Source organism: Plecotus auritus (genome assembly GCF_963455305.1).
Source record: "Plecotus auritus genome assembly, chromosome: 1".
Classification (NCBI taxonomy): domain Eukaryota; kingdom Metazoa; phylum Chordata; class Mammalia; order Chiroptera; family Vespertilionidae; genus Plecotus; species Plecotus auritus.
The window spans coordinates 174,918,921-174,944,417 of record NC_137770.1 but is presented as its reverse complement, the minus strand read 5'-3'; the positions used below and the strand labels follow the sequence as shown (position 1 = coordinate 174,944,417).

Below are 25,497 nucleotides of genomic sequence, written 5' to 3'. Positions count from 1 at the left end.
GCTAAAGAAACTAGGTATGAGAGCCAGATGCAGTCCCCAAGTCTAATCATAGCTTGGAAATCTTTTTTTCCCCATTTACATTTTAGCTGATTGTTGCCATTATATTTTTGTTCCAGTGTCTTACACTTAGCAATCATCCACCTGCATGCTCAGCTTGTGAGGGATCTGCTGGAAGTCACGTCTGGTTTGGTTTTGGATGACATTATCAACATGAGAAATGACCTCTACCAGGTAAGCAGAACTATCAAGGATTCAAATGAAAAATCTATGGTTTGTATATCCGTGCGCATGTGTGTGTGTGTGTGTGTGTGTGTGTGTGTGTGTGTGTGGTGTGTGTGTGATTTCTAATAATGTTAGCAGTAGCGAAACATACAACAAAACATCTTTGCAGGTAAGATCCTCAAAGCCTATCACTCAGGAATGTTCTTTAATGAATTAGGATGCTTTGATCTGGTGTACTAGCAATCACCCCACAGTGAAAGGTCGCAGCTGCTGCAGGAAGGTGAACTTTAAACTTTAGAAGCCATCAAAGAGTCCATCCATTTTAGAGGGAGAACCTAGCATAAATGCATCACATCTGTCAAGAAAAATAAAATTGAAAAAGATTAAGTTTGCAAAGCCAATAGTTTGCAAGAATTTTGAAGTCTGCTGAAACACATTTTGACAACCCTTAAATTACATGCATATCATACAGAAGGTGCTGATGCAATCAGAATACAAAAAGATGAAAAGGCTGCCTGAGGAAGAAAAAATGTCTTTCAAAAACAGAAAGACAGCTCAAAGTGGGCTCAGAAGCCACTGGAGGAACTCCGTTAGAGAGGCCTTCAGAGCTGCAGAGAGAGGTTAGGTGGAGCCTCCTGAGGCTGCCTGCTGAGCGCATGCTCATGTCAGCGAGGAAAGAGTAAAACGGCTTGGGCAGAACCAAAGCCTGGGTGCTGGGAGCCCCGAGACCTGGGCCAGCCTCCCTGGCTAAGGGACCTACGGCCGCACTAGCATGGGGTGAGGGAGCTTCCACTTTCCTGGGCTGCCACCACCTCTCCCCCCTGGATGCTCTCCTGGCCCCACCAGGCTTCTGTCCCAGTCTGTTGGTCTCTTCCCTGCTCAGCTGTCCTGTTTTTTCCCTGCCTTCACTCAGCCCACAGTGACTACCCAGTCCTTGGCCTGGTTGGTGTGCTGGGATGCCTGAGTCAAGCATCTCTCTCACGCTAAAAATACAGTCAGCGATCACATACAAGTATTTATATGATAAAGGGCTAGTTGTCAATTTTAAAGCAGATGATATGAATCCTTTTTATTTCCTCAAAGCAAATGTACTAAAATGTTTACTAGCACATGTAGCTGTCAATAGATTTTTACCTGTGAATAAGTGTTTCCTGAGAAGGCAAAATCACAAGTTCCCATTGGACGTAAGGCTTCTTTGGCTGCTGGGCTTTCTGTCAAAGGACAAGTGAAGCGAGGGATTCCTCACTGACTCATGATACAAAATAACTAGGGTGAGGTCTGATTTCAGATACACTACATGTGAAGGATGTCTTCTTCAATATCTTCCATACCACTTGAGGGTTGTTAGTATTTGGAAAGTCATTTGGCCATAAAGCTTGATTCGCTGAGGCTTTTGGAATGACTGTTCCTTTTCGCCATCCACTTGTACAGGTCCAACTAGGTACGGGGCGTTGTCACTTTGTGGTCCTCCTTTCAAAGACTTCGAACTTCGCTGCCTGTAGGTCAGATTCAGGGGATTAGTTGCTTTTCTGTTTATACATAGGACCTGCAAAGGACACAGTACAACAGGATCCCTCGTTGCGATTTATTATGTGCTAACCTCCTTACTCGATCATTTGTTTACATATATTGAGACTCCAGTGTGCTAGAGACAAAACCCTGAAACCACCACCTGTGGCACTTCTGAGCCTTTTTTAAAAAAATGTATTTATTATTTTTAATATATATTTTGTATTGTTGACAGTATTACAGATGTCCCCCATTCCCCCCCTCCTTTGCTCCACTCCACCCAGCCCCAGGCTTTCTCCACACTTCTGTCTTTGTCTATGGGCTAGGCATGTATCCATATAAGTTCACATAATCTCTTCCCATTCCCCGTCCATCCCCTCTGAGATCTGTCGGTCTACATCAAACTAAAAAGCTTCTACACAGCAAAAGAAATCATCATCAAAATGCGAATGGAACCCACTGTATAGAAGAACATATTCACCAATGACACATCTAATAAAGGGTTAATTTCCAAAATCTATAAACAACTCAACAAAAGGAAGACAAACAATCCAATTATAAAATGGGCATAGGACCTGAATAGACACTTCTCCAAAGAGGGCATACAGATGGCTAAGTGACATGAAAAAATGCTCAACCTCACTAATCATCAGAGAGAGACAAATTAAAATGGCAATGAGGTTATCACCTCACACCTGCCAGAATGGCTACCACCAATAAATCAACAAACAAGTGCTGGCAAGGGTGTGAAGAAAAAGGAACCCTACCAGTAAGTGCATTGCTGGTAGGAATGCACACTGGTGCAGCCACCATGGAAAACAGTATGGAGTTTCCTCAAATTAAAATTGGAAATGCCATTTGACCTAGCGATCCCACTTCTGAGCCTTCTGACTCGGGAACTCTCGGGAGAATACAGGCCTATTTTTTCCCTCCCTTCCCACTACTCTTGTTAGTGGGCAAAGATTCTGGAACCCCTCTATGCTTTCTACATCTCAAACACACACCCAACAGCAACTTCGATTTGAGAGCTAGAAACTGCTGAGACTTGGACTCTTGTTTAGCTACTGTAAAAGTTCTCTATTAACTATTCTTGATGAGAAATTGAGCAATTCTCTAAGTAATTTGGATTATTTGGCAATCATCTTAAACATTCTCCCAAAATACCTTTCTCTAATCTTAGTACATTTCTGTGGCCATCTGTCATGATCAAATCTCTCTCCCCACCCACCCTCTAGAGACACACGCAGAATAATCCAAGTCCATAGAACTAAGGTTTTTCTGAAAATATTTCTGTAATCTATTCCCTTTCAACCCTACTTCCTCTCCCCTTCCTCTCATTCCAGTGTGTTTGATGTGGGTTGTTTTATTTGCATATGTTCCTATAAAACATTAGTGGGGCTTTTTGTGTCTGTATTTTTTATGTTTTCAATTATGATAAATATAATATATATTCATAGTTTTTAAAAAGGCATAGAAGGGTGTACATTCCTTGGAGAATCCCAAGTTGCCCTCCCTGACAACATGCATGTCTCCTAGCCCCACCCCCAAATAGAACTATTATGTTTGTAAGTATTTTCTCATGTATCAGCTACATAAACATATAAGCTTTATTTTTTTTATTTTTCAATTACAGTTGACATATATTATTACATGCTATTATAGTGACATACACTATTTCAGGCGTACAACATAGTGATTAGACATTTATAAATTTACAAAATGATCACCCTGAAAATTCTAGTACCCATCTAACATTATGCATAGTTATTACAACACTAGAGGCCTGGCACACTAAATTCATGTGCGGGTATAGTCCCTAGGCCTGGCCTGCGATCAGGGCCATCTTTCTCGGCTGCCCACAGCTGACCCTGCCCACTGCTGCCACCCACCCCAGTTCCCTGTTCATCATCAGGTGATCAGAGCCTGACAGCCGAGAGATGGGCCCAATAGGTCGGCTGTTCCCACCCGCTTGCTGGCCCCGCCCCTGCCACAGGTTGCCCTCTGTGTGTGGGGCGATTGGTGGGGTGGGGGCCTTAGCCTGGCGCCACCTGCATCCCCCACCACCCACCCTCAGTTCCCCATTTTCCATCAGGCAATCGGAGCCTGCTGGCCGGGGAAAGGGACCGAGAGGTGGTCAGTGCACCTCATAGTGACTGGTCGAGCGGTTGTCTGGTCGTTCCACCCTTAGGGTCAATTTGCATATTACCCTTTTATTATATAGGATTTTGACTATATTCTCTATTCTGTACTTACTTACATCCCCATGACTGTTTTTAAAACTGGCAGTTTATATAGCTTAATTCCTTAAATAGGTAGATATTTTAGTATATTCTCATATAAAGTCTACATTATATTATACATACGAATCCTGCTCTGCATTAACCTTTTCCTTTCATTTGTACTTGGATGTAATTATAGATTCATACATGGTTGCAAAAAATGTACCAGAAGGTCCAATGTACCTTTCACCCAGTTTCCCCAATGGTAACATCTTGCATAACCATAGTTCAGTATCAAAACCAGGAAACCGACATTGATACAATCCACAGATCTTATTTGGGCTTCAGTTTTACATGTACTCGTGTGTGTGTGTGTGTGTGTGTGTGTGTGTGTACGCACGCATAGTTCTTCATGAATGTCTTTTTTAAATGCAAAATTGACTTTGTGCTATACATGTTCGTAGATTTCTGCCCTCTCTGTTTATGGAACTCACCCATACACCTATGGGCAGAGCTGATTTGTTGTTTCTAGTTCCTGAGGAGAATCCCATAGTGTCCATCTTCCACCTGTAATGTACCTCTTTCCCAACAGTGGACACTTAGCCAGCTTCTTGCTTCCTACCTCCGTACACGATACTGCGATCAATATCCTCACCCAGGCCCCCTGTGGATTTGTATCTCTCAGACATCAGGAGTTGGGCTGCTGGGACATTTGTCTGCTTGGCTCGAGGAATGTTTGCATACATCTACATGCCAACAGGCATAGCATAACTTCTTTGTTTATGGGTCCCCATATTGTGTGATTCCTAGGTCCCTATATTGTGTGATGGTGTAAGATATAATCCTGGGGTTTAAGATCTAGAGCCTGAAATATCATAGAAAACTTTTGGTGGGACCATGGGAGAAAACTTTGAAAAAACAAAACAACTCCTCTCTTACGGTAAAGAATTTGTATGATATGAAAAAGAATTGGTAGGAGAGACTGGGGGAAGGTCAATGGGGGGGAAAAGGAGACATATGTACTACTCTTTGTAATACTTTAAGCAATAATAAAAAATAGTAAAACATAAAAAAATAAAAAGAATTATATTGATACTACAGATAATTCCTAATCTCTGAATGCTATAAGATCTTACCACTTCAGATCTTCTATTCTCATTCTATTCTCTTTTCCCGTCTCCCCAAATAGCATTCTGATTAATGAACAGCTTTTATTTATTTACTTGTTTATTTTTCAAGAGGAAGGCTTTTAGCCAAGAGCCTACATACCTAAAGTTTCGAGGATATCATTCCATTTCAAGCCATGATATAGTCCTAAAAGACCCAAAAAAGGGCGGGGGGGAAATTTGGCAAAATATCTTGTCTTGTTTCTACTGTATTAACCAGTGTAATTGAGACTTAGATAGCTGAGATCTTCCATCCAAGTTCCCACGTGCTGTGGGCACCCACACCAGCCAGGACCTTTAGCTGCCACTACTACAGTAGCTGCTTACTGAGAGGGAAGTTTAAGTGAATTGTCACTAGACAGGCTGGATTTCACAGGCTCCTGTGAAATAGACTGATTTGTATAAAAATATATTGCTGCCTGGCCAATGTGGCTCAGCAGTTAAGCATTGACCTATGAACAGAAGGTCACAGTTCAATTCCCGGTCAGGGTACATGCCCACGTTGCAGCTTGATCCCCAGTGAGGGGCATGCAGGAGACAGCAGATCAATGATTCTCTCTCATCATTGATGTTTCTATCTCTCCCTCCCCCTTCCTCTCTAAAATCAATAAAAATATATTTTTAAAATATATAGATAGGTACATAGGTAGGTAGGTAGATAGATTGCTATTCTCTGACCTCAGTTCTATGAAAGATACTTTTGTGATTCTGTTTGTCCTATGCATATTTAAAACACCCAGTTTTCAAAACATTTGCATTCGCTGAGATCCTACTTATGGGCAGGGGATTCACACGGATTCTTTACCTACCTAGTAGGTTTCAGCAGGTCAGCTTGTTTGTTCATCTGAGCTCTCTTAGTGAGGTGGTGCTATTGTCTAAGTCAGTGGTCGGCAAACTCATTAGTCAACAGAGCGGCAAACTGCGGCTCATGAGCCGCATGTGGCTCACGAGCTGCAGTTTGCCAACCACTGGTCTAAGTTATAAAGTAGATAATCCTTTGATACCTTTTATGGGGTCTAGAAAGTTCTGTTGATTGATCTCATGGAGCCAGTCCATGGAACAACATTTTTTAATTTAACAAATTTATTTCCAATATCAATATAACAGCACCTTTGTTCATTGGTTTCTGTTGATCGGTTCATTTAAACTTCAGTAAAACCGTAGCCTTGATTTGATTTGTTAACATGTGGAATTATAAGCTGAAGATAGAATCCTACTAGAATTTCAAGAATACTAAATTTACTAATAGATGAGTTAATAGATCAGCAATCAGTAAGCTGGAATGAGAAACAACAAAGCTATTCAGAATGGTAAATGGAAAAATAATCTTAATAAGTGGCTAAAAGTCCAGTTTATATACTTCATTCCTATATGATATGGGGCAGGGAGTAATTCCTTTACAAAGGTGAGGAGTTAGCTGATCTGGAAATGAAAAATGACCCACTGCCATGACGGCTGCCAAGCCCGTGGGTTGTAAGTGCTTGCTGCTGACAGTGTTATCTCCTTCCCCTTCTCCACTTCCCAGACGCCCTTGCACTTGGCCGTGATCACCAAGCAGGAGGCTGTGGTGGAGGACTTGCTGAGGGCTGGGGCCGACCTGAGCCTTCTGGACCGCTTGGGAAACTCTGTTTTGCACCTTGCTGCCAAAGAAGGACAGGATAGGATTCTTGGTGTTTTACTCAAGCACAGGAAGGCAGCTCTACTGATCAACCACCCCAATGGGGAAGGTAAGAGAAAACTCACACATCATGGTATAATGGTCGCTATCTGCGTTCTAAACAGTTAGTCGGTGTTTGATAAATGTGGGCTATTATTTTATTTGTACCCGAAGTGCTTTTAACCTTAGTCACCTGGAGTTATCTCTGTGAAGACTTCTGTTGCTCACCAGAGCCGATTCCTTCAGAGATGACTTGGGAGAGTTAGTCAGGAAAAGGAATGAGCAGAGGCCCGACAATACTCGGCGTGAACTGGAGAAAGCATCATTTATTCCGAGAATGTTTATTTGCCCACGGTGTCTCCTGAGAACATGAAGGGAGACTGTGGGTTTCCACGCACAACAGCTGACTTACAGCGCCTGGAAAGACTGGCTGGAACAGAGGCTCCCTCAGCACTAGACGTGCTACAACCCGCCAGCCTTCCCCGCTGTGGGTCAGTCTTGTCATTTCCTTCAGCTGCGTGGAGGGCCGTCCTGGGACCGCCTTCCCGCCCCATGACAGTCCCTGTGCTTGGGCCGCAGGTCTGAACGCCATCCACGTAGCCGTGATGAGCAACAGCATGCCGTGTCTGCTGCTGCTGGTGGCCGCAGGGGCCGATGTCAACGCGCAGGAGCAGAAGTCGGGCCGCACTGCGCTGCACCTGGCTGTGGAGCACGACAACATCTCCTTGGCCGGCTGTCTGCTCCTGGAGGTAAAGGATGCCCTTGTTTGCCTTCGCATTAAATTCCAAGGGCGATTTAGGAAAATCTTTTCAAAAAATGGTGTTGGTGACAGCCTTTCTCCCTACATTCCACTCTTATTTCACGTCTACGCAAGGCTTCAGAGCCACAGATTCAGACATTCCTGTCGGCCCTGCCCGGGAGCTCTCACTGGGGATTGTTTCAGTGGCAGAGCCTGCCCCACAGGGCACCTGTGCTAGGAATACAACTCAAGGAGCCATGAGACAGGGGTCAGGGGAGCGAGCGCACCTTCAACTCACCATTTTCTGTGTGGGCCGGGTTGTAGGGTGATGCCGATGTAGACAGTACCACCTATGATGGAACGACACCCCTGCACATAGCGGCCGGGAGAGGCTCCACCCGGATGGCGGCTCTTCTCAAAGCAGCAGGTAAGGCCGCCGGCAGTCAGCTGTGGAAAATGGTACCAGCAATGCAAACCCAGCTGCAGCCCAGCAGCCCTGTCGCCTTCTGTAAGCCACAGATCTGCTGCTGCAAGGCACATCTCACTGTAATGGCCACAAAGCGCTGTTCGCACTAGCAATCCTGGGCTTCGTCCTGAGCGTCGTGTCAGTTTTTACTTTCTACTGCACCCGTTTGTTGTGGGTTTGGGTTGTTTAGTGGACTCCCATGACAAGAGATCTTAAACACAAATTTAATTCCTTCTAGAATTCTGAGCAGTACAGTATCATCACATCAGGAGTCCCCAGAAGGAGAAATGTATTGGTATAAGAAATAATTTAAAGATTTCCTTTTGCAAGAAAGGGCTCTTAGAAGTTGAAGTAAGAGGAAAAAACAAACGGGACATGTGTTGATAGTATATTGAGTACTATCGTGTGTGAGGCACTAAAAATTAGTAGCATTGATTGACCTAACTCTGTAGCAGGCACTGTGCTAGGCATTGCACATGCACTGTCTCATTTAACCTTACTTAATCCACAATAACCCCTGGAGACAAATCCCATAAGTATTATTCCCATTTTATAGCCGAGGAAACAGACCAGAGAAACTTTTTCAACTCAGTCTCAGGGTCCCAGTAACTGGCAGAGCTATGACTCACGTTTTGTCAGTCTGAACTTCCAAAGTTTATTCTCCCTACTGTGTTTCTCTCCCCTACCTTCTCAAAGATCTGCATGTGTTATTGCATTTAATCCTCTACTCCTATGAAGTATAGAAAAATTAGTCCTGCTCATTCTTGAATCTCTAGTACCTTGAGTACTTAGAATCTCCAAGTCTGTTTAATGAAATTGGTATTTCATATCTGCCCAGGTAGTTCAGATTTATTGAGAGGTTATTAAAAATTTTTAGAAAGTAAATGCTTTATTAATTCAAGAAAACAGAGCAGGTTAAACACCTTCTTTAAAAGTTGAGTCTAGAAAGATGTAGGAACTTCTTTGGGGCACCACATTTTTCAGACAAGTAAAATCATATCCCAAATAAATGTGCTAGCTTCAGCAGCAAGCATCCCAGCAGCCTTTTCTATTCTCCTTTGTCTAGTTCAACTTTCTCTTGAATAAGCTTCTAGTTTGGTAAGTCAGTGGTTGTATTTAAGAAATGCCTTCAGGCAAAAAGCTATAACCCTTTCAAAAATGTTTTATCTTGAATGCTCAGTATCCCATGGAAGGAATGGCTAGTAGCAGTGTCTTTAGTAGATAAATGAGGAAACTCAGATGAAAAACCTGGTCCTGGACCTGGAGAGTATCATGCTAAGTGAAAGAAGTCAGTCAGAGAAAGACAAGTATCACATGATCTCACTTATATGTGGAATCTAAGTAACAAAATAAACTGGTGAACAGAGTGGATCCAGAGATATGGAAGCATGGAATGGAGTGTGGACTCTCAAAAAGAAGGTGGGGGGGGCGGGTGTTAGTAATTAACCAAGAATTTGTATGCATATATGCATGGCCCATGGCCACCATGGGCAGTGAGGGCTTGGGGCTGGCGGAGGGGTGGGAGGGGGGCTAGATGGAAAAGGGGGACATACATAATACTTTCAAAAATGAAGAATTATTTTTTAAAAAGAAAAGCTTAGTCTTGGGCTCAAAGTCATGAAGAAGGTCACTTAAGGAACCGACATAGCTCAGGTCCTCTGGTCTTTGGTCCTGTCATTGTTCATCTGAATTTCTCCATTGTTTTCATTGTCAGATGGCACTGCCTCGTAAATCAGGCTAGGACTGGGATAATGAAATAAGAAATAGCATCAAGATTCTCCTTTGACTCTCAGGAGACACTCCCTATTATTTTTTAATCTTTATTGAAAGTATTTACAGATGTCCCCTTTTTCCCCATGGACCCATTCTAGCCCTCACCTGCTCCCTCCCCCCAACCCTGTCCCCTCAGGCCTTGACTACATTATTGTCTGTGTCCATGGATTATGCATATATACATACAGTTTTTTGGTTAATCACTTCCCACACCCACACCCACCCCCGCCTTCCCTCTGAGATTCGACAGTCTATTCCATGTTTCTATGTCTCTGGATCTAGCACTCCCTATTGTTATAGTTAGCACAAGTCAAATGTTCTCCCAGCAAGATAAAAACAAGTTCCTCTTCCCATAAGGGTGAGCTTCACTTGCTGCTGTCCTTAGACATTAAGCTAAACTCTCCTTAAAAGAGTTGCTAAGACTTTGAAAAATAACTTGAGCTCTAATCTTTGAGTTACTCTTGGTGTTTCTTGCTGTGGGCTAAGAAACAGACTAGATTTTCTGAGATCAGCTGTAAATTCTTCAGTCACTATCCATCCTAGCAGAGGTGTTTTTTGGTATTTTTGTTCAGTGATCAGGGCCCTGGCATGCTGTACCCAAGAATAAAACTGAACATGTTGTCACTAGACAGCAAGCGTCTTTGTTCTTTTGAGCAACTAGGGGAGGAAGTTGAGACATGCACATAAATGTGAACTTTAAGACTCTCATCCTGAGCGTGCGCCCCAGCACCTGTAAACTGCCGTTGTTGGTCCCTAAATTAAAGATGCATCATTCAGTCTATCCTATGGAGTTAAGTGTGAGAGTCAGAGTATTCCAAGTCTTTTGTTTTGAAAGTGTCCATGGATGTATAGGGCAGTGTTCGGCAAACTCATTAGTCAACAGAGTGGCAAACTGCAGCTCGCGAGCCGCATGTGGCTCACGAGCCACAGTTTGCTGACCACTGGTATAGGGTATCATCAGATACCTTTACAATCAAAATAAATTAGAATTTAAGAGACAGTCTCTGGATATTTCAGTAGAAATGTTTTACATGTTTACTAGAGGCCCGGTGCATGAAATTTGTGCACTGGATGGGGAGGGATCCCTCAGCCCGGCCTATGCCCTCTCGCAGTCCGGGAATGTCCGCCTGCTGGCTTGTGGCTAGATAGCCCTCTGCTGCTGCACGGCCTGCTGCTTGAGCTTCAGCAGCTGCTGCACGTGCACGGGCTGGGCCACCATGGTCTGTCCTGCAAACACCATCGAGTGGGTGAGTCAAGCGTGGAGGCAGGCTCATCCTGAGTTCCCTGCGCTTCCCTGAGTCAGAGTTGTTCATACTGACTGCCTTCTACAGAAAATGGCACCGGGATCAGGCCTAAGCCAGCAGTTGGACATCCCCCAAGGGATAAAAAGCTTAGGCTTTTATATATATACTAGAGGCCCAGTGCACGAAATTCATGCATGGGGGCGTGGGTGTGTGTGTCCCTCAGCCCAGCCTGCACCCTCTCCAATCTGGGACCCCTCGAGGGATGTCCGACTACCTGTATAGGTGGGATCGGGCCTATACAGGCAGTCAGACATCCCTCTCACAATCCAGGACTGCTGGCTCCCAACCGCTCACCTGCCTGCCTGACTGATTGCCCCTCACCGCTTCTGCCTGCCAGCCTGATCACCCCCTAACCACTCCCCTGCCAGCCTGATCAATGCCTAACTGCTCCCCTGCCAGCCCGATTGCCCCTAACTGCCCTCCCTTGTAGGCCTGGTCACCCCTAACTGCCCTCCCCTGCCCGTCTGGTTGCCCCTAACTGTCCTCCCGTGCAGGCCTGGTGCCCCCAACTGCCCTCCCCTGCTGGCCTGGTCACCCCTAACTGCCCTCCCTTGCAGGCCTGGTCCCCCCCAACTGCCCTCCCCTGCAGGCCTGGTCCCCCCCAACTGTCCTCCCCTGCCGGCCTGGTTGCCCCTAACTGCCCTTCCCTGCAGGCTAGTCCCCCTTTACTGCCCTCCTTTGCAGGCCTGGTCCCTCTCAACTGCTCCCCTGCAAGCCTGGTACCCCCCAACTGCCTTCCCCTGCAGGCCTGGCCCTCCCCCAACTGCCCTCCCCTGCAGGCCTGGCCCCCCAACTGCCCTCCCTTGCAGGCCTGGTCCCTCCCAACTGCCATCCCCTGCAGGCCTGCCCCCCCAACTGTCCTCCCCTGGAGGCCTGGTCACCCCCAATTGCTCTCCTCTGCTGGCCCGGTCACCCCTAACTGCCCTCCCCTGCAGGCCATCTTGTAGTGGCCATCTTATGTCCACATGGGGGCAGCCATCTTTGACCACATGGGGGCGGCCATCTTCTGTGTTGGAGTGATGGTCAATTTGCATATTATCCTTTCATTATATAGGATATATATATTTAGACTAGAGGCCCAGTGCACAAAATTCATGCATGGGGGTGTGGGGTCCTCAGCCTGGCCTGCACCCTCTCCATTCTGGGACCCCTGCGGGATCGGGACTAAACCAGCAGTCGGACATCCCTCTCACAATCCAGGACCACTGGCTCCTAACCATTCACCTGCCTGCCAGCCTGATCCCCCTAACTGCTCTCCCCTGCCAGCCTGATCCCCCAAACTGCTCTCTCCTGTTGACCTGATTGCCCCTAACTGCTTCTGCCTTGGCCCTGCCACCATGGCTTTGTCCAGAAGGACATCTGGAAAGTCATCCAGAAGATACCCAGTCTGATTAGCATATTACCCTTTTATTAGTATAGATAAGTAATGTTTTATATATGTATACTAGAGGCCCGGTGCACGAAATTCGTGCGCAGGGAGTGGGGTTGTGTCCCTCAGCCCAGCCTGCACCCTCTCCAATCTGGGACCCCTCAAGGGATGTCCGACTGCCCATTTAGGCCCCATCTCACAATCCAGGACTGCTGGCTCCCAACTGCTCGCCTGCCTACCTGACTGATTGCCCCTCACCACTTCTGCCTGCCAGCCTGATCACCCCCTAACCATTCCCCTGCCAGCCTGATAGACGCCTATCTGCTCCCCTGCTGGCCCAATTGCCCCTAACTGCCCTCCCTACAGGCCTGGTCGCCCCCAACTGCCCTCCCCTGCTGGCCCAGGTAACCCCTAACTGCCCTCCCTTGCCAGCCTGGTCACCTCTAACTGTCCTCCTCTGCAGGCCTGGTCACCCCCAACTGCCCTCCCCTGCAGGCCTGGTCCTTCCCAACTGCCCTCCCCTGCAGGCCTGGTCCCCCCCAATTGCCCTCCCCTGCAGGCCTGGTCCTTCCCAACTGCCCTCCCCTGCAGGCCTGGTCCCCCCCAAATGCCCTCCCCTGCAGGCCTGGTCCCCCCAACTGCCCTCCCCAGCGACCCAGGACGCCAAGCCTTCCCGCCGATCTCCCGCTCTTCTCTGGGGCAATCCAGGACACCAAGCCTTCCTGCCCATCTCTCACTCTGCTGTCCCATCAGGCTTGGCATCCTGGGTCGCTAGGGTGACCCAGGATGCCAAGCCTTCCCCCACTCTCCCGCTCAGCTCCCCCCAGTGACCCAGGACACCAAGCCTTCCCCGACTCTCCATAGGCTCCATGGCTCTGGCCGGCGCCGCCATTTTGGCCCGTCAATTTGCATATTCCCTCCTTATTGGCTGTGGGCATGGCCATTTTTATCGTGAAGTGATGGTTAATTTGCATGTTACTCTTTTATGAGATCGGATAATCTGACCCCTATAGACAGTTGGAAGTTGAAGAGGTCCGGGTTTACCTAATGCTGTGTAACTTGACTTCGCAGGAGCAGATCCCCTGCTGGAGAACTTTGAGCCTCTCTATGATCTGGATGACTCATGGGAAAGGGACGGAGATGATGAAGGGGTTGTGCCTGGAACCACACCTCTCGATATGGCCACCAACTGGCAGGTGAGTGTAGCCCCAGTGTTTATGGCAGCTCCTGTGGGGGAGCTGAAGGTTCAGGAATGTAAGAACAGAGGGTCTGCCTGGTTCTTTATTCTCCAAAGTCCTTGCCTTTTATTTTTTAAGAAAGTCTCCTTATCAAGAGCTGGTTTTGTTGTTTGGAGATCTGTATGTCCCCAACAACAATCTGTGTGCTTATCTTGAAAAGCTTATCCATGAGAGATCTAGGTCAGCAGAGTTCTGAGTGTGAAGTGTGTGCCTAATCTGATCAGAGTTAAGTTGTGAGAGAGGGTTAAACCAGAGAAAACACAAAATTCACATCAGGAGTTATTCATTCTGAACTCACACCAGAATTGCCCCCATCTTCACTTCTGAAGCCAGAATAAATGCTGCAGTTTGCTTGAACTTTGGTAAGTGATTTCTCCAACATAGAAGGAAACTGGAGAGTCTTCTGAGGAGTTCAATAATATGAACAGAGTAAACAGACTTAAAGCCTTCCTCAAACCACCACTCATCTGAGATCCAAAAGTGAAAAGCAGGTACGAGGTCCTCCTGGCCCGGTGAGAAGAACCAGAGGGAGGAGGTGGGCAGCCCACACATCTCCAACACAACGAAATGGACTTCCTCAGGGGAGGCGCTGCTCCACATCCAAAAATGGCTCCTGCGGCTCATGTGGATTGGGCCGAGTACCCCGGCAGAGACCACACAGTTCTCCTTTTACATCGGCACCTGGCTTTCCCAGAAGCCTCGCCACAGAATGCAGAAAGATAACCCAGTTCAGTGACCCAAGCCTTCCTTCCCCGGGGCGGCCAGCAGCCACGTGACTGCAGAGGACACAGAAAGGCCTCCATCACTGTGGGATTTTCTTAGTTTTAACTTGAGACTTTTCTGGCCCCTCAGTTAGAATGTAGAGGCTAGAAGGCTAATACCAGGCCTTAGGAGCATTTCTGTACCTCTGTTTGAACAAGTTTATAAAACTGCTCGTAAGCCTTTTCCTAGGGAGGGGGTCAGCGAGGGGACACAGCTGCACAGCTCTGAGGAAGGGCAGCCCCCTCCCCCCCACCGACCCCAGACCCCAGCTCCAGAGGAGACCTCACTGACCAAGACATGGCTGGCTTGGCCGCCTGCACTGCCTTTGGCCCTTGCTCTCTCTGAGGCCGGCTTGGGTCCTCCAACCCTTCTCAGACAGCTCCTGTGGAACACAGCCTCCTGGCCCCAAAGTCCCAAAGGGCCCGCGTAGCCTGGGCCATGGCACTGACTGCTCTCTCCACTCTTCCATCTTCAGGGTACCAGAACCTCCCAAGAAGGACACTCTGAGTTCTTAATTTAAAAAAAAAAAAAATCCCTTGTGGTCCCTTTAATGTGCAGTTGTTCCCTGTGTTTTTCTCCCACCAGGTATTTGACATCTTAAATGGGAAACCATATGAGCCCGAGTTTACAGCTGATGATTTACTGGCACAAGGTGAGATCTCTTAACCAGTGTTGTCCCCACACCGTGACTTGGAGGGGGTGGGGAGAGCTGGCATTATCCGGATGTTCTGTAAAAGGCACAGTGGTTATTTCGGAATCAGAAAGTCCTGGAGGTATGAAAGGGAATAGCCAGTTGTAATCTACTAAAGCACATGCTGCTGGTGCTCAGTGGGGCTTCTGCTGACTCTCCGGTAAAGGAGCCTGGTGGCCTCCAGGGGGCACTGGAGGGTGAGCAATGTGGCAGCCACCACGCCCTCCAGAGTGTCCGGTTCAGCCAGGACAGCCGTGTTTCTTCTTCATTTCCTTCAGGAGACATGAAGCAGCTGAATGAAGATGCAAAGTTGCAGCTCTACCAGTTGCTAGAATTTCCCGATCCAGACAAAAACTGGGCCACTCTGGCGCAGAAATTAGGTCTGGGGATACTTAATAACGCCTTCCGGCTGAGTCCTGCTCCTTCTAAAACTCTCATGGACAATTACGAGGTAACACATCGCCTGACCTTGCTAGCCATGTGTATTTGACTTTGCTCTGTTGATGTCACTACTGGGCACAGCCCCTTCCCTCTCCCTTAATTCTGAAGAAGAAAATCCGTCCTTACCCATGTCCTGAGGGTGGCCCCGGCCAAGATCAAAACCCTCCTTCCTGGGAGGCTATTTCCAGATACCTGGAGATTTTATGCGAAAATGACACTTAGGGCCTGGGCCAGGTGCTCAGTGGGTGGCAGCGCTGTCCCAATGCACCAGGGTTGCAGGCTCAATCCCCGGTCAGGGCACATACAGGAGACAACCAATGAATGCATGGAATGATAGAACAACAAATCAATGTTTCTCTCTCTCCCCCTCTCTAACATGAATTTCTTTTTAAAGGAATTTTTTGAAAATGCTACCTAGAGGGTCAGGATGGTCACAGTACATTGATGTCCCTAAATAAACACAACAGACTGTAATCAGTATTCATGCCTTTCCTCTCCCAAGAGAATGCCTGATCCCGTATCAGGACATGGAATCCGCTTTCTGTGAGGCGACTCCTAGTGGAGCCATTACCTGGTGACGTTTCCATGTCTAAAACAAAAAGATCAAAAAACACAGGGAGAAATTATTTTCTTTGCAAAGCAGTGTTGATAGCTCTTGTTTCTCAGTGGTTTTCAGGGCTTCAGCTTCCACAGGAATACTGCATACACTGAGCTCTAGGTAGTTTCCCTGCCTCGGCCCACACACATCCCTCCCCCTCCCCCTGCCCCTCCCCCCCCCATACTATAAAGCACTTCTCTGTAATTTCCTGAGTGCTTTGAGCTGAAACAGGAAACTTGACTCAGAGACGGTATTTTCTTAGACGCCTTCTGCGCTGACCTCTCCAGGACCACCTGGCTCTGGTGGTGGAGGAAGCAGCTAGGAGAGGGAAGGGGTGTGGTGTGGTGTGGTGTTCACAGCGCCTGGCTGTTCCCTGCACCGGTTTTCACACAAGAACATACTCTTTCTTCCTTTCTCCCCTGCAGGTCTCTGGAGGGACAGTAAGAGAGCTGCTGGAGGCCCTGAGACAGATGGGCTACACTGAGGCCATCGAGGTGATCCAGGCAGCCTTCTGCACCTCGGGCACGGCAGCCCCCAGCCCCGCGAAGACCACCGCTCAGGCCCATTCCCGGCCTCTCTCACCCGCCTCCACGGGACAGCAGATAGGTAAAGAGAACAAGACAGAAAAAGCCGTTGAGATATTCTCCTGCTTCTCAGGCCAGTGTGTCAGGCCAGTGTGTTCAGTCTCTTGGGATACGGCCTGTCCTCCCCACCGTTATCTCCTGAATGTACTGTCCCGGTGTCTGTCTCCTCCCCGCCCCCTGGGGGCTCACAGTTCTCCCTCCTGCCCTCCTGACACCGCTGCTCAGGTAAAGGGCTGTCCCCAGGAATGGTCACAGTTACATGTGAGTTACTTAGGTTCACAACAAATCCTAAAAACAACATGTGGGTGGTTAAGGTAAATAGTATTTCTCTCCTCTTTTAAATGTAAAAGAGATGGAGAGAGAAATGCACGGGAACAGCACTGGCACTGCTTCCCCCCCACCCCCAGCCCCTCAGTCTCCCCCACGATCAGGACACCTCATCTCCCCGCCCCCATCCCCAGCCCCTTAGCCTCCCCCACGCTCAGGACAGGGGCCTTATATCCCACCCCCTCCCCAGCCCCTCAGCCTCCCCCACACTCAGGACACCTCATCTCCCCTCCCCCCATCCCCATCCCCTTAGCCTCCCCCACGCTCAGGACAGGGACCTTATATCCCACCCCCTCCCCAGCCCCTCAGCCTTCCCCACACTCAGGACAGGGGCCTTATATCCCACCCCCTCCCCAGCCTCGCAGCCTCTCCCATGCTCAGGACATGGTCCTCGTCTCCCATCGCTCTTGGCTCCATCTGTCAGCCACATAAAACATGTACCGTGATGGACTCTCTCACAGCCCGACAATCCTGTATTTCCCTTTATTCTCCCACTCTCTAAGCACCCATTTCATGCTGCTTCTTTCCCACCCCAGCATCCCTTCCCCTGCACTCCTGGATTCTCCCTCCCACTGGATCACCTAGCAAGCATGCCGTGGTTTCCCTCATCTTTTCAAAGTAAAACAAAAGCACTCCTTGTATCCCACTCCCCCTTTATCTACAATCCCTCTGCTCTCCATACAGCAGAGCTGCTCAGAAGAATCTCCCAGAGGGGTTCTTTCCGCCTTCTCTCCTCCCCTTGACCCTGCAGTCGGACCCATCCCCCCCTCCACCAGGTCTGCTCACCTCATGATGCCCAGCATCTGGTCACCTGCTCACCATCCTTCTTGTCTTCTCCACTGCTCTCAGCACACATGCCAGTTGGCCATCCCCCCTGCTTCACACCGTCTCCCCTCCTGGCTTTCCCACACTACACACACCTCGGTGCCTCCTCCGCAGGCCTCTGAAACTCAGCCCTCCAGAGCCCAGTTCTGGGCCCTCCTTACTTGCCCTTACTTACAGGAGACTTGTTCCCACTTGGACTGAGTATTGGCCATGTCAGTCAGAAGCACTGCCACGCTCCAGGAGGCCCAGACAAAAGCCTAAGCGTTCCTATGAACGTGCCCTGGTCCAAACCACCATACAGCCAGCCATCTCGTTTCTTCCTCTCTGCAACCACCACCTCATCCAGTCCCCTGTCTCTGCTTGTCTCCATTCCTGCAGCAGCTCCTGATCAGTTTCCGTTTCCCTTCAGTCCGTTCTTCACACAACAGGGAGTTTCAGAAATTAGTGAGAGCCCTGGCCGGAGAGGCTCAGTTGATTGAGCATTGTCCCATGGACCAAAAGGTCACCGGTTGGATTCCCCGTCAGGGTACATGCCGTGGTTTGGGGCTCGATCCCCAGGAGTGGGCATGTAGGAGGCAGCTGATCACTGTTTCTCTCACATCCGTGTTTTTCTCCCTCCCTCTCCCTTCCTCTCTAAAATCAATAGAAACATATTTTTAAAACCTTAGTGAGATTATGGTACTCCTGTTGTATACTCTCCAATTCATTCATCCATTCAACAGAATCTTCACTGCACACATACTGTGTGCTTAGCACTGTTGGAGGCTTTGAACAGTACAGGCAAGTCCCTTCTTTATCCGTTCTCTGTTTTACATGTGGCTGCCCTCTGTCCTTCCTCCCACCCCTCTGCCTGCTGCTCCGTTTTCCTTGCGCTCCCCTGGCTCACTAGCTCACCCAGTCTTAGGGCCATGGAACCTGCTCTTCCCCTTCCCTGCAAAGACCCTCACCTGCCTTGCTCCTTCTGACCACTCAGTTTTGGCACCAGTGTCACCTCGTCAGGGGGCCCTTCCAGGGGGGTCGGGACAGGAATAATGTAACCACCAGGAAAACAACCCACATCTGCTGCCTTATGACCTGATGTTCCTTCCGCACAAAGGAGTGGGTACTATATATGAAAAAGCATTAAGCCCTTGATTTGTAGTTATTATTAAAATACTTCACAGTTCCCAACGCATAAGAGAAACCCAGTAAAGATTGGATGACTGGATAAATCAGTAACAAGACAATAGCCATGTCACTGCCATTAGTGTCTTCATTTTAATATTGGAATTTAATATATAATATGGCATTTTGATTCAGGTATATTAGACTTCTGTTCCTTTGATCACTCTCTATATATAGGAAATAATTCACATTGTTCATTCAAATCCATAAAGACACTTCTCAACAAGAAGATTTTGACCTAATTGTCCAGTATAGACTCATTTTCATCAAAATCACTTTATTTTTTGCTACCAAAATTTCTTTGAGTCAGTGTATAGAGCTTAATAGTATATGAGGTCCAGAAAGGGACTCTTATTTTTAGTTCCTGCTTCTTTCACCAATTTATTTTGCTTAGTTTCAGCAGTTTCCCCTACTTCAGCTATAAAATAGGTAATACAGCGGTTGGAAAAATACACCTGATTTCTAAGAAAGAAAGGGACACATTGAGTCAAAGAATTCAGAAAGGATTCTGATAAACATGAGACTAGGTTGTAAGAGAGACATGAAAATATTTGGCTAATTTTGGTATCTTCACAGTTTTGCCATCCTCACAGTTTTTCTATTACTCTGGGTGCTCTTGGCCCCTCACCCCACTGCGAACGGCAGTGGCAAGCCGTCGGTGTAGGGGGAATGTAGTGCCTTGTAGAACCTCATGGGCAAAAATAGCCCACATGCCGCTTCGGCCGAAACTCAGCTGGGCTGGAAGGAAAGGTAGGAAGGGAAAGGCTGGGCCGGGTTCCCAGCTGCACCCTAGTGACTCCCTGCTGTTCCCCCTCAGACGAGCTGCGAGACGACAGCATCTGTGACAGCGGCGTGGAGACATCCTTCCGCAAACTCAGCTTCACAGACTCTCTGACCGGCGGCAGCTCACTGCTCACGCTTCACAAGATGCCCCACGATTACGGGCAGGAAGGACCTATCGAAGGCAAAATTTAGCCCGCTGGCCGTTTCCCACACCCTGTACAGCAAAGTTCTGCAGTTCCATTGGATTTGCTGAAAGAAGGAAGGGACAGTGCACCCGGGGGTGCTCGGAGGGACACCGGCCGGCCTGGGTGGTTCTGGACTTAACCCCGGGCCTCCGAAAGAAACCTGGCTGCCTCTTTTGGTTCTTGAGTGAATTTCAGTTCAGCTCCCTGGCAGAGAGCAGCTAGCAGCCACAGCCTTGGGCGGGGCTGGTGCCTCTGGGAGGGGGGACGCCTGTGGGCCTTACCAACTGCTTTCCTGTCATCGCCGCTGCCCCTCTGCTGCACGCCTGCTGTCACTGAAAGGCTAACGGTCCCCACCCGGTGTTCTCTCTAGTTGCCCATGGCACAGTCGTGCTTTCAGATTAAGGATTAAGAGAATTCTTAATATTTTATCAAGGATATCTTAAATGGGGTATTTTGAAATGAGGGTCAGTGTATAATTAAAAAAATGCTTCCTGCTTTTTCTAATGTGGTTTATCTCTGTGATTTTGAAAAAGAACGTGTACGTGTCAATATTTAAACATGGTTACAATCAGTGCTGAAAATGGTATTTTCCCCCTTTTTCTGCATTTTGCTATTGTAAATATGTTTTTAGATCAAATACTTTAAAAGAAAAAAATGTTGGATTTATAAATGCTATTTTTTATTTTACTTTTATAATAAAAGGAAAAGCAAATGGATGGCCTCATCTTATTGGAACTAGACGGATACTGTTCTTGTAGCCCCAGGACCATTCCACAGCCTGATTTTCACATTCACATTCCCCTGGACAGTCAATATTTTGATCTAGAAATAAACAAAATTCTCAAAAGAAGAGTGTGCTAACTGGCAATGAAAGCTTTGGGTTTGTTAAATCCTAGCTTGGCTCGTTCCATTTGGGCTGTATCGCCTCCCCTTCCCCTATCTCATGCATGAGTCTCCTCCTCACGCCCCAGCGTGTTCTCATGCCTTCGTGGTGCACAGAGGATTGGAACTGCAGCATCCCAGAGGGTCTTGTACAAGGAACCTTGCAGCGCGGCGCTCTGCTGAACTGCTCTTCGCTCAAAAAACTGGAAATGAGGGAGCGGAGAAATGAGAAGTGAATGAGGTGCTGTGGTGGACACGGGGATGTGCCACTAAGATCCCTCTTTCACAGGGGACTTGTGGGCCCAGCCGCTGGGAGCACCCTTGGCAGATGGCCTCAGCTGTGGAGAGGTCACGCACGTCACACCCACTTCCATGGCGGCTCCATATAACACTGACGGACGTGCTAGATGAAAGCCCGTCCAACCCAGGACACCGTTGAAGGGCTGTTTGACCTCCAGAGCGCCCTCAAGGTGGCTGAGGTGCTGTTTGGGTCGGTATCCCAGCTTAAGACTTCCCTCTGCCCGGTACTCTTTTTTCCCCTCCTTCCCATGGGGGAGAGCCCCGGGCACTCCCAAATGAACATCCTGCACGTGGGTCTCCGTCTGAGCCGGCTTCCCAGAGAACACAACCTGCACAGACGCTAGGAGCTAGTGCTGACCAATTGTTCACAGGATGTGAAGTCATTTGTTTGTGAAAGCACCCCAATGAGGTATGCTCAGTTACCCTCAATTTGCAGACAAGGAAATTGAGGCTTCAAGAGTTGGAGTAGGCAATGGCGAAGCTGCTTCTGAGTTTACACCCAGGTCCGCTTAGCTCCAGAGCTCATGGGTTGGAGAATTATCTTGGTGGGATTAGAAAGTGGATTAAAATAATTGAGTCCAAAAGTAGACCCCAAAATATATAGGAATTTAGTATATGATAAAGTAAAATTTCAAATCAAAGAGGAAAAGATGATTAATCAGTAAGTGGATATTCCAACTCGTAAATTGCTTGGGAAAAAATCCATCTGAACTCCTGTGTTCCTCCTTTCATCCAAATAATTTCCAAGTCTATCAGAAATTAAACCATAAAAATACTAGAAATACTAAAAATCATGGCCAAATAACCTTGAAACAGAGAAGGTCTTTCTAAGCAAGACTGTTCCACAGTGTAAAATAGTTGATTTTACAGTATGTCCCAAATGAATGAGTTTTTTTTTAATTCTTCTATTTTCTATTACACTGCCATTTCTCCATACATCCCAATTAATTACTCCAGTTTTTGAAAGTTGTATCTTTAAATTAAAAAAAAAGAAATAGATCTGACTTTAATTCTCCAACAAACCCACGCCTCCACTCCTCCACAGTTCCTCTGTGTCAGGTCGCCCTTTCCCATCTGGCCACCATGAGGCCCCTGTCTCACAGGACAACGCGGACACTCCTCCTGCTGACGGAGGAGGCCCACCCCTTCCCTGTGAACCTAGGAGGACCTGTGACAAGAATAGAAGTGATTTCCAAGCTCAGGTTGGAAAATGCAACGCAACTTCTGCCTAGTCCCCCTGAGTCACTCCCTCTTGGAACCCAGTTACCATGCTCGGAGGGAGCCATGTGGCCACATGGAGGTGTCAGCCAACAGCCTTCACTGAGGTCACAGCCAGTGCCAAATTCAACCAGCAGATGTGTGAGGCAGGGAAGAAGCAAGATGATTCCAGCCTCCAGCCATTGAGTCACACCTAACTAGCCTTCAAGCTACCTCAGCTGACCTTGCCCGAGTCTAGTCAGGCTGCTCAGCCCAGCCCGAGTCCTACCCAGCTCATGAGTAAATGAGGTAATGATTGATGTTTTAAGCCCTGGTACAGAGTCGATTGTTACCACTCTCCAGGTCCCTAACCTGGCAGTTCCCCCACCAGAAGGTCACTTTAAAGAGAAGCTGACTTCAGGAGGAACAAGGAAGCAACTCATGCTGAGACTAAAAATAACATCCCCCTTTTCAATAGGAAGTCGCATTTCTCTTCAGTTCCAGAAGCTTCCTCTTCCTCCCCCCAGATCTCAGTGCTGACCTGAGCCTCTGCATGCTGCTCTAAAGAAAGGGCTAGCGATGCCAGCTGTGCCTCTGAGGCAGGAGTCTTTCGTTTTGTACCAGCAGATGGGGATGCGTGCCAGGAGGCGCCCGGCTCCGTGGAAAGCTGCAATGGGCTGAACTAACCCTACCCTGAAAGCTCAGTCTCTCAGCAGGAAGCCACTTAAAATAGCTTCCTCAGAACCTCCCTCTCCTCGTGATGTCCCCGTACTCTGCAGGCCTAACCTAGGCTTTTTCAGGATCAGCCGTCTTTCTTTTTTGGCAGAAGGAAGCCCTGCTGCTGCTCATTCACCCATCTGAGTCCCCTGCAGGAGTCACAGGTGGCGTGGATGTTCCCGGCCTCCAGCAGGGGGTGCAGCCCCACGGACCAGCCCTTCTGCAGCTTAGCAGGAGGAAGGGAGAGAAGGAGCCAGGCGGATTTGAGCGTTTATTACATGCCACCCCCTTTGCATGAGTGATTTCTGATATTCTCAAGACAACCTTATCAGGTACATAGTAAACCCCAGTTTTACAATAAAGAAACATCATCGAAATAGTAACTAACTCACCCAAGGTTCAAATCCAGATCTATCTGATTCCGCAGCTTATTCTTTAATGATGTCTGAAGTCCTTTGAAGAAAAGATGCTGCATTTGAAAGAGAAAGAAAATCCATCCGAATCTGTACAAAGATGATGGACTTATACTCCAACCAAAAGGCAAAAAGAGAGTATTACTAAAAGCATATGTTGCTTACATATAAACATGACCTGCTTTTCTTCCCTAACAACAGGCTATGAATTTTTCATAGACCGGACACCCGTGGTTTCATATTTTCTCCTTATTTTGCGCTTTTGATGGAATTTTCCTTCTGATTTGTTCTTCCCCAGGTAATAGACTTGGGGAGGCACAGGAGTCAAGAGAATATGAAACTAAAATTCTGTTTATTTTCTTAAGGATCACAGAACTTGGAGCTGGACAGGATCTCAAAGATCACATACATAACTCACCCCTGCGGCCACCTTGTTTAAACACCCACAATGTGAAAGCATCTCCTCCTACAGCCCTCCCTACAGTCCTGCTGCTTTGTTTAACCAGTCCCAGCGACAACAAGTTCCTGTCCACTGGTTTCCTAGGACGTCGTCGGTTGGCTTAGGGGTTGGGGGAGACACTGAGGAGGGGTTTAAAATTAAAGGCATGTCATTCTACATTGTTATGGATTCCAGTATGTCTACAACAGCCTGCTTCCATTACCCTGGACAAGTGACCAGTTGCACAAATTGTTGGAGCGTCTTACAATGAGAGGGAAATAGGGGCTGCTTCTCACTTCTATCAACTAGCTTTTCTATGTCACTATCTCTTTTCAAAATGATTATTTCATTGAAATATCACAACAGCCCTCAAAGAACAAGATTTCTTAAGTATCTGTTACATGTGAGGCACTACAATGGGTGATCATCGTTCATTACTTTACACTAGAGGCCTGGTGCATGAAAATTTATGCACTGGACAGGGGTCCCTCAGCCCGGCCTGCCCCCTCTCACACTCTGGGAGCCCTCAGGGGCCGGAGGCGACCCAGCGATCAGGGGAAGGCAACGCCTCCATCACACCTCTGCTGCTGCCACTACCAGCAGCGCAAGCCTTGGCAGGTCCTGGTTACCTGAGCCTCAGGCAGCCCTGGGTGGCTGGGCAGCTGACATCCAAGACTTGGCTGCTTCTCGGGCCAGCCCTGGGCAGCTGGGGGGCTGAGGGGACTGGGGGACTCCAGAGGCAAGCATGTGGAGCAGCCAGACCCGCCTGGGAGTGGGCCCGGCCATGCTGTGTGCCTGCCACCCCAGCAGGGCTAAGGGGACTGGGTGCCGCCATCTTGTGGCTGTGGGCGCCGCCATCTTTGTGAGGGCATGACGGTAAATTAGCATATTTCCTCTTTATTAGATAGGATTACTTATTCAAAAACCCTGTGAAGTAAGAATTTTGTCTACATATTACAGATGAGGAAACTGAGGCACACATAAACCATTTAACTGCAGGATCTACTGACACCAGTGTAACATTTGCTAATGAAGCACACTTGCAGGAAGCAACAGGACGGGTAGGGTGTATCTCTTCCACTTCATCATGAAGGGATCCAGGCTGACAGTCACTTTTCCTCCCACCCTTCACTCCCAAGGTCTTGCTAGAGGTCATGATCTTAGTGAGCTGGAAGGACAAAGGAGCATAAAGGAGTACATGTAGGAGTCACTTCCTCTCGCATTGCCCTGGGGGAAAGCTTTAGTCCCAGGCCACACTAAGAGCAGGGAGGCTACAGGGGTTACTTTTGTTCCCATTATTTTTTTAAATATATTTTATTGATTTTTTACAGAAAGGAAGGGAGAGGGAGAGAGAGTTAGAAACATTGATGAGAGAGAAACATCAATCAGCTGCCTACTGGGGATGTGCCTGCAACCAAGGTACATGCCCTTGACCGGAATCGAACCTAGGACCCTTGAGTCCACAGGCTGATTGATGCTCTATCCACTGAGCCAAACCAGTTAGGGCTTGTTCCCATTATTAGGAGG

The 25,497-nt window shown here is 47.9% G+C and overlaps 1 protein-coding gene across 4 annotated transcripts in view; it reads left to right on the top strand.

The window, feature by feature from the left end:
• The window catches only part of NFKB1 (nuclear factor kappa B subunit 1), a 134,816-nt gene extending 113,951 nt beyond the window's left edge, over positions 1 to 20,865 (top strand). For all 4 annotated transcript variants that reach the window (XM_080687780.1, XM_080687779.1, XM_080687778.1 and 1 more), the window contains 9 exons: positions 117 to 231; positions 6,642 to 6,843; positions 7,353 to 7,522; positions 7,837 to 7,939; positions 13,496 to 13,620; positions 15,010 to 15,076; positions 15,394 to 15,566; positions 16,580 to 16,760; positions 19,872 to 20,865. In XM_080687780.1, the coding sequence (XP_080543906.1) occupies positions 117 to 231; positions 6,642 to 6,843; positions 7,353 to 7,522; positions 7,837 to 7,939; positions 13,496 to 13,620; positions 15,010 to 15,076; positions 15,394 to 15,566; positions 16,580 to 16,760; positions 19,872 to 20,029 (1,294 nt within the window). In that variant the 3' untranslated portion in view covers positions 20,030 to 20,865. The remainder of the gene's footprint in view (positions 1 to 116; positions 232 to 6,641; positions 6,844 to 7,352; positions 7,523 to 7,836; positions 7,940 to 13,495; positions 13,621 to 15,009; positions 15,077 to 15,393; positions 15,567 to 16,579; positions 16,761 to 19,871) is intronic.
• The last annotated feature ends 4,632 nt before the right edge of the window (positions 20,866 to 25,497 follow it).